The sequence below is a fragment of the Gastrolobium bilobum genome, unplaced genomic scaffold (genome assembly GCF_033153095.1).
Source record: "Gastrolobium bilobum isolate Gb01-03AN ecotype WA unplaced genomic scaffold, APGP_CSIRO_Gbil_v1 utg11031, whole genome shotgun sequence".
In the NCBI taxonomy this organism is placed as follows: Eukaryota; Viridiplantae; Streptophyta; class Magnoliopsida; order Fabales; family Fabaceae; genus Gastrolobium; species Gastrolobium bilobum.
In genome coordinates, this window is record NW_026896435.1 from 128,354 (window position 1) to 137,605 (window position 9,252).

General features: G+C 34.8%; 1 protein-coding gene across 3 annotated transcripts; it reads right to left on the minus strand.

The window, feature by feature from the left end:
• Nucleotides 1–2,258: 2,258 nt before the first annotated feature.
• Nucleotides 2,259–8,784, minus strand: LOC133299717 (plastid division protein PDV1). Of its 3 annotated transcripts, XM_061499204.1 has the most exons (5): nt 8,419–8,520; nt 4,717–6,174; nt 4,427–4,614; nt 3,932–4,318; nt 3,241–3,849 (listed from the first exon to the last, which is right to left on the minus strand). In XM_061499204.1, the coding sequence occupies exons 2-5, from the start codon at nt 5,055–5,057 to the stop codon at nt 3,632–3,634; spliced, it is 1,134 nt and encodes a 377-aa protein (XP_061355188.1). In that variant the 5' UTR covers nt 5,058–6,174; nt 8,419–8,520; the 3' UTR covers nt 3,241–3,631. The 3 variants fall into 3 exon arrangements, with proteins under 3 accessions (XP_061355189.1, XP_061355188.1, XP_061355190.1); XM_061499206.1 differs by lacking the exon at nt 4,717–6,174 and having other exon boundaries at nt 8,419–8,548; XM_061499205.1 differs by lacking the exons at nt 3,241–3,849; nt 3,932–4,318; nt 4,427–4,614; nt 4,717–6,174 and adding an exon at nt 2,259–3,195 and having other exon boundaries at nt 8,419–8,784.
• Between the last annotated feature and the right edge of the window lie 468 nt (nt 8,785–9,252).

Genomic DNA, 9,252 nt, shown 5'->3' on the forward strand with positions numbered 1-9,252 from the left:
TTGTATACATATAATGTCCCTTTCGAAATCATAAAAGGCTTAGTTAGTTGACAAAAAAAAAAAGTCAATTAGCAAAGGCGGAAAAATTGAGAGAAGAAATGGCTTAAAAAATAAATAAAAAGAAATGACAACCAAAAGTTAGACAATAAAGGAGGGATATTTTCTAGTTGTCTAATGCCTATCATTTCTCAATGGGTCATTCCATTAAAAAAAATTAGATTGCCGTGTGAGACATGCATCCAATGGGAAGTCAAAAGTAGTGTTTTCAGGAGGTTAATTATGTGTTCCAATTTCCTACTTTTTTGGGGTTAATTTTTCTTTTTCTTTGTACATCTTAATAATTAAAAAGGCAGAGTCAAAAAGATCCAAAACAAAAGAGAAAACGGAAATATGCCGACATTCCTTCCTCAGGCTATTGCACCTAGGGGTGTAAATGGGCTGGGCTGGGCTGGGCTTTGGCCCTCCTGGCCCAAGCCTACGTAAAAAAAAATTCAGCCTATCTGGCCTACTGGCCTATTAAAGGCTATATTTGTAGGCCAAGCCCGACCCATTTTCAAAAATAAGAAAGCCTTACATGGCCTACAGGCCTTGTAGGCCTCTCACTATATATACTAAGCAAAAAAAATAATTGTATAGAGCAAAGAAAGTTTCATTCATGCATGCACTAGTACTTCTCATAAGAAAAAAATGACAAACAAGAAAGAGTCAACATAATACCTCAGCTCTAGAGTGTATATCATAGAGGAATAGAGTCAAAGAAATGGGAAAAATAAGAAAAATACAATTACTGGATGCTGAAATAAAGTCTACAAGAGAATGTCATTCATCTAAAATTCTTTAAACCACCATCAAGACAAGGGAAAGAAGAGTATTATTGGAAGATCTTCATCAGTAACATCATAATCCAGCAAGGTACCCATTGCTCCATAGGATTAAGCTGCAACAACATGTCAAATTTGGAGACATTAGACAAGTTTTCCTTTCATAAAATAAAATAGCACAAAAAGTAAGAGATATTGGTATTTGATACTTTGTGTCTGCCACATAAAATAAATATTTTTATTTTAATAAATTAAATAGGCCAGCCTACAAGGCTGTAGGCCGGGCTTGACAAAATTGGCCTATGGCCTATTTATTAAAAAAGCTTTTTTATAAGCCTAAGTCTACTCTACTTTTCTGAAAGGCCGGGCCTGGGCTGGGCTCAATGTAGGCCGGTCCGTAGGCTGGTGGCCCATTTACACCCCTAATTGCACCCAATATTGATATTGTGCTCCAATCGCGTATTGACTCTATCGTCTATCCCCTATGTTGCTTCCAATGACAATAGCAAGTTGGGGTCCTAGTTGGTGGAGAATTCCAGGTCAATTTTTGCTTTGGCGTCAGCATCTCCACTCAGGTCATTGGGTGGCCCATGTTATTGAGTTTCTGGGACTCACATATGACATAACAGTTCGATTTATTTCACGATGGTTCTTGAAATTCGGCTTTTGAGAGAGCAACCCTCCATAAACAGTCCCATAGTCCATGTGCTAAAAAGGCCGTCTCAGTTGTACTGGCCCAAGAAAATTAGGCCTACTTTGAATTTCAAATCTGATAAAATTAAAATAAGGATATTAAATTCTAATTTCAAATTCAATTATGTACAATTCAAATTAAAAATGTACTTTATTTTCTTTTTAGACAAATAAAGAATAAAAATATAAAATTTAATTCTGAATTAAATTAAAATTTTATAACCTGTACCAGTGGTGATCCAAAGATACATGATAACCATACTCAAGATACTAGCAATGGAACGTGTTATTAACAATAGTTATTCTCCCCAAAAAAATAAAAATACTAACAATAGTTGTTGAATTATGCCAACGGTAATGTTATGTAAATGACAAAGATAACGGACAATAAAATCCAAAATATTAATTTTAACTTTTGTCTCATAATTGCATTATAATTTTCCCTAATTCTTAATGTCTGAGTTAAGAATTAAATATAAAATAAACTAATAAATTTTCACCTCCACGAAATTGAACGCTGATTCCTGATTGTAATATATACAGCAAAAATGTTATCAAAAAAAAAAAAAATATATACAGCAAAAAAGATAATTGAGATGGGAAGATTAAATTCCAAGGCTCAATTCCATTCCTTGACCACACACGAAGCCTTGAAAGAACCATTAGTTGTATGAAAGCCAACAAGTAACTACCAATGGTATTTGCAAAATCAATTTCTTGAAAAGTAACACCAAAATATGAGCTTCATTGCAACATTAAAGTATTCACAGAAAATATCATAACAAGAGGGAAGAAAAACCAACAAGAAAAATGAAGGTAGAAGGCATTCTCACGTCGTCAATAAAGCCGCCGACAAAAAAGGGCAGACATCTACCACAAATGACACTATCAAGCACGAAGACGGATTCTACGTTTTGATTTCAAACTCGGTATAATACTTCAAGCATCTGCACCTCAACTGGGAATCCAGCAAATAGAACCTATATCTCACACCTCATCAGATCAACTATTTATGCCACTTTGCAAATTTTCGGTGGCAACAAAAACTAAGAGGACCAAGAGCACACCAAAAACAAAATAAAAAATAAAATAAAAAATAAACCTTGATAGACTAAAAGAGTAGCCCAATCATCATTCCACCATGAAGACAGATTACATTTTAACCCTAACCTCTAGCCAACAATACATCCAAATTACTGGAAAGGGCACCGGAGGAAGAACCCTCCAATTGAGTTGTTCTTCTCACAGTTCTGTTGCCCTGAACTCTATCTTCTGGCCTACATGGATGCTCATGATTAGTTACTTGATGTAAATGAAGCAAAGCAATCATACTAACTGCAACCAAAGCAGCATTGCCCACTATTCCGCCCATATGATCCAATCCAAGAGATTTCTTCACAAAATTGAAACTTGACACAAAAACATTGATAAGGATATTAGATCTTTTCCCTTTCTCAGTCACAAAATTCTCAGCAGAAGAACAGTTAGGTTGTCCATAAAGAATTTCAGGTGAAACAAGGCGGCTTGCATCATGCACATCTCCAACAAAAGCAAGAGCTTCTTCAATGACTTTATAATTTTTACCAGAGTGTTCCGCCAGTCTCATTGCAAGAATAATTCTGCTCTGTTCTAAACGTGCAATTGCTGCATCTCTCTCAACACGCTGCTGTGTTTGAATGGTCTACAAAACATAGCAGATTGAAATTTTGACTTAGAACAGAACCACATTAAAAAATCAAGCATATATAGACAGCCAAAAAAAAAAAAAAAAGCTAGATTGTCCAAGGTGAACATGCGAGCTTTCATTTTGCAGTGATTGAGGACCATTGACAGCTGCCACTCGGTAGCCCTGATACCATTTTGGTAGATTCAGAAACAGAAAGGCACAAAAAAAAGTGGGAAATCTGTATCATGGTTGTTGAATCGCAATACGTATCGTGAATCGTTCGGCTGCTTTTTTATATCGTGAATCGTGAATCGTATCGAATCGTAAGATTCAGAAACAAATTAAAAATAACTTAAAAATATATAATATCATATAAATCCAAATTAAAAAAAAATCTAAATACCAAAATCCATAAGTAACCAAATCTAAAACCAGTTATTTCTCATATTCATTAAATTTCAAGACTAATATTATCACTATTATCACTATCAGGATCTAGTATTGGCATATCTTGTCCTTCATCCTCTCCATTAGTAGAGTCATCTGACTCATCTCCCATATCTTGTTCAATAATTTGAGATCCTTTTCTGTTATCATTCATGTTGACATCCTCTTGTATTAAGATGCCTTTGCCTTTATCATTCCTATCATCTTGAAGATTTCGAGGACCTAAAAAAAAAATATACATAATGTAAATAAATATATTAGATAAGGTGTTTGATTAAAAGAAATATTATATATGCAAATATACCTCTCTTTCTCTTTTTGCTTTGGTCTCCTTCATCAACGTTGAAGCACTCATGAACATCCATCCAAGATTCCTCATCCATTAGGCAAGGCTCCTCTTGCTCAGTAATCCATTCCTCGTCAGAATCTAAATCTGATAAGCAGATAGGATCATATGTGTCTCCTTTTTCCTCCCTTTGTTTTTGCCTAATTTCAAGTTGAAGGTTGTATTTAACAAACACAAGAGCATTCAACCTTTGTTGCTCTAAACGGTTTCTTCTCTTTGAGTGAATTTGATCAAACACACTCCAATTTCTCTCGCACCCTGTAGCACTGCAAGTGAGGCTTAGGATACGAATAGCTATTGTTTGCAACTCTTTGCAGTCGTCTCCAAAACTATTCCACCATAAAGCTAGCAAAAAAAATATAATTGATAAATAAATATTTGGTTAATGACTTAATTTTTAATTTTAAAAATATCAAAACATAATTTAATCAATACACAAAATTCGATGATTACCAGGTTGCTTCCTAGCTCTAGTTGCAATTGCTAAACTATTTCCAAAGAGTCCTTCAGCCCTGTCAAATTTCTCAATTTGGGAATCAATTGTGATCCTTGTTTCAATATCAGGACACATCTTCTCCAATGTCTTCCATAAGCCAGTTTTAACCTCACGATCTGGGTTGAACTTTGTGTCATAGTGGAACCTATATAATTATTATAAATTTAGAATAAGGCTTAATAATAAATCAAATATAAAATACAAAGAATTTTATATAAATAAATAAATATAAAGAACCTATACTTACTTTGGATTAAGAAAATAGGCGGCTGCATGAAGAGGCCTATGAAGTTGTAAATCCCAACGCTTGTCAATGATTTCCCATACATCCTTATATCTCTTTTCCTCATGATTAAAACTCTTTGCTATTTCTTCCTTTGCTCTATCCATAGCCTCATAAATGTATCCCATTGCAGGTTTTGAATCACCATCCACAAGTCTAAGAACTTTCACAAGAGGAGACACAATTTTCAAGCAATAATGTATTGATTTCCAAAACCTTTTATCAGCCAAAACAACATTTTCTGCAAATTTGGCTTCCGGCCTAGAGCAATAAGCACTATTAACCCATTTTTCAGATGTAAACATAGATCGAAGTGCAGTCTTTTTTTCAAAATTGACTGCATTGTCAAATATGATGTAGCAAACCTTGTTATTGCAGGCCTAGCTAACTCTCTACCTTTGGAAAAGGTTCTATACAAATTCAACACCCATGTGTGCCTATAAATGAAAGTTGTAATTTTTTTTGTTTTCCAAATGGTATTATAGAACACTGTAATGCCACCAATATCTTCCAAAATCAAATCAAGACAGTGGGCTGCACAGGGTGACCAAAAGAGTTGCTTTCTTTTATCCATCAACTTTTGTCCAGCAGATACAAGGGCTGAAGCACTATCTGTCACTACTTGAACGACATTCTCTTCTCCAATTTCTATCACCATCTCATCAAGTAATTCAAACATTTTTTCAGCATCTTTAATAAAGCTGCTTGTATCAACAGATTTTATAAAAACAGTCCCTCTAGGACTATTAACAAGAAAATTAGTAAGAGATCTACCCTTTCCATCAGTCCATCCATCTGACATCAATGTACAACCAGTTTTCTTCCATTCCAACTTAAATTTATCCAAACTAGTATGGACAAGATCAACTTCTTTCTTCAAATATGACACCCTCACTTCATGATAAGTTGGTGGTTTTAAGCCTCTACCATATTCACTAATAGACTTCACCATATTAATAAATAGTGGACTCTTAACTAAATTAAATGGCAATGCATTGCCATATATGCATCTACAAATATCTCGAACCACCAAATCTCTATCCTTCACCATTGAATTTATAGTTTGTTGTTTCATAGCAGATGAGCCACTTCCACTTTTTCCTTTTATCATAAAACTATCCATGCTCCCTTTTTTTTGTGAATCTTTATCATCGAAGCACTCTAGTTCATCATCATCTCTTGCATCCTCTAATATTTTTTTAAATAGATCCCTTATCTCTTCCGGCACTTGTTGGCATGGAGCAACTTCTTTGTGTGTTCCAGCTAGATGGTGCTTCATTCTAAATGTTCCTCCCCACATTGTTTTGGGACAATAGTTACATTTAACATTCAACCTATTCGCAAGGGATTTACAATGATCCCAAGTTATATCCTTCTGTTTTTGGGATTTCTTCTTTGGAGCCATTTTTATTATTTTTATTACTGTAAAAGAGAGAAAAAAAAAAATCAAAGGCTACTTACGTACTATTTAACTTCACAGTAAAAATAAAATAAAACTATAAAGGCTAGTTGTTAGAGAAAAGAATTAGTAGAACCGATTATTCATAAAATGGTTCGGTTTGATTTTTTTTTTTTTTGAACTTTTTGTACACCTCTGTTCAGAACCCTCCAGATTGTTGAATTCTGTTGCTAGCTTGCCAAAGTAACCAAAAGCTTAAAGATACATCTTTTGTGAAAAATATATTAGGTAGGTCCGTAGGTGTCTTCAGCTAATGCACTAATACTCAATTGAATTTATTCACTATTTAAATGAAAAAGGAAATAGCACTTTCATTAGGCAATAACACTTTCATTCAGCAATAGGCAATAGCACTTTCAATTTCAACATGACAGTGACACATACACAAAAAAGCTGATTTGAAATGTGTACGTGTCTTATAAATAGAAACAATAATCTATTTATAAGACACATCCTCTCCTAGTCTCATGCATTTTAAATTGAACGACTTCAGCAAGCACTGTGTCTGTAATATTTTAATATATTTACAATTTACAAATTCCAATCACAAATCAAATCACCCATTTCAAAAATAATACCCGTACTCCTTTGCCTTCTGCAAGTCTTCTTCTACACAAGGTCTGCAAGTCTTTTGAGCGCTACTCTTCTGCAAGTCTGCAAGGCGTTTTCTTTTCTCCTCTGCTTCGTGTTTCCTTTTGTTTTATAAATGGGATTTTGAATCCCTGATTTTTCTGAAGCAACCTTTCATATACATGCCGTTCCAAGCGACTGTTGAGGTGTTTTTTTTAAAACGACTGTTGAGTGTTTTTTTTTAAATTTTTTTTAAATTTTTTTTATATTCTGAATCGCAAAAAAATTTCGATTCACGATTCGGTTGCGAATCGTTCGATTCTACGATTCCAAATCACGATTCATGCCAAAAACGATTTGCTATTGCGATCCGTATCGATTTGACACTGTATCGTATCGTATCGCACGATACGTATCGCGTATCGTGCGATACTAACAACCATGATCTGTATTAAGCTCCCTGGTATCAAAGTCAGTCTCCTTACAAACCTCACTCTTAATTCTTTCTTACCCTCTAGACTCCCTCCTATTCCATTTTTAGGTTGACATCCTCCGAAAGTTATTGTAACAGTTTTTCCTTCCAAGATCAAGTCACACTTGGATTGCCTAGGGGTCTAATCCTATACTCCCCTTCCTATAACACACCCCAGTGATGCGTGATTTCCTAACAGCATGTAAGGAAGGAATAGAATGACCAAAAGAGGGTTAGAAATTGGAAAGAGGCAAGTAACAGGTGGAACACCTCAAGTGAAGGGTCGAGACTGGGAGAACAATAACAATAGGTTTAACAGACGACCTATTCTAGTACAAGGTTTAGACTAAAATGAAAAAGTGACAACAAAATGAAGTGACTTTACATCATTTTAAAAAGTGGATTCCACTTTGAAGAAAATGTAGTCATTTTGTAGAACCCTCGAAAGGGGTAACTATCCATAGACAATATCACCGCACCTAGAAACACACTTAAATGCAAGAAATAATTTTTATTAATACTCTACTTTTCAATAATCAATTTGAACCTTATTAATCAAATCTTATTCTTAACATGCTCCATCCTTCCTTTTGTTTCCCCAAGTTACATGGTCACCCCTTGGGGTCATTTTAATGAGTTGTCATGTCATGTCATGTCTAACTCACAACCAAACTAGCTCAATACATGTATGATATGCAAACAGCATATTCCAAACCAAAACTGAAACACAATTTAAAGCAAAGGCTTCATTGTTCAAAAAACATACAGTATTACAAAATCAGGTCCCCATATAATGCTATTTCATCCAAGAGCGTTGGTGTGTCTAGTCGAATTTAAAAGGTAAAAATAGTCATACACACATCCGCAAAACTTATCTCCTAACCAATGATCAGTGGTCTCGTGCATCCTGTATTTTCTATCCCTCAATCATTACGCGTACGAAATCCTTAACAACGTCAAGTTTTTTGTGCCACAGAAATGGGAGAAGCAAAGGACAATAACCAGAAACAGCAATTAATATCCAATTTCATCAAACTTCAAGCTATAACACAACAAGTATTCTACATCATACCTTATTTACGTCCAGATTCGTCGAATTAAAAGGAAATGAAAGGATAGCCAAAAAAAATAAAAAAGTGAAAGAAAAGAAAAAAAGAAAACTCACATGGAAGAACTCGAGCTGGTCTTCGAGGTTTTCGAGTGCGGTCCTTATGGAGTTGAGACTCTTGGCTTCGCGGAGGGAGGAGTCGTCTTCGCCGTGGACGGCGTCGTCGGGGCGGAAGTCCTTGACGAAGACGAAACCGGCGCGGTCGTCGGCGGTGTTAGTGTTTTGATTGTGAGAACAATTTCTGAGGGTTTTGATTGAGCTGAGAAAGTGGGATCTGGAAATGGAGTGAATAGCGTCACTGAGCTTGTCGTGGAGGTCCCAGATTTTCTCGAGAATCGCTTCGATTTCCTCCATCTGCATATTCCATTTCATTTCTTCTTTCTGTGGAGCCAACGACAGCAGCACAACAGGTTTATATATACTTCCCTTCCCTGCCCTCTCCAACGCCAAAAAGCAAAAATTAATATATATATATATATATATATATATATATATATATATATATATAAACAAACACTTGGGAATTCGGATGCTTCGAAACAACGAAAGGAATTTTTATATTAACTGATAAAACTATGCAATGTATATTATATCATTACAAAATATTCAAAACCACACTAGCTAGCAAGCCACCTAATTAATGTACTAGACAATTAATGTACCGTATGGCTGTTAGCAAGCCACCCAATTAATGTACTGTATCTCTGTTAGGATATTGGAAATTCAAAAACAAATCTATTAAATAGATAAGGGTCTAATTTTGAATTTAAAATGTTAGAAAAGAGATAACTGGGGTTTGTATATATATATATATATATATATAAAAAGAGACGGATCTTTTGGGCTTTTTTACCCTTATAACCTTTAATTAATAATTAATTACCAATTTGA

What these genes read in the sequence shown, in the direction of transcription:
- LOC133299717 (XM_061499204.1), bottom strand. Translation starts at nt 5,057, where the DNA reads ATGTTTACATCTGAAAAATGGGTTAATAGTGCTTATTGCTCTAGGCCG. An exon ending in GCCTATTTTCTTAATCCAAA is followed by an intron (nt 4,615 to 4,716) that starts GTAAGTATAGGT and finishes ATAATTATATAG; the next exon opens with GTTCCACTATGACACAAAGT. An exon ending in TAGAGCTAGGAAGCAACCTG is followed by an intron (nt 4,319 to 4,426) that starts GTAATCATCGAA and finishes TTTTTTTGCTAG; the next exon opens with CTTTATGGTGGAATAGTTTT.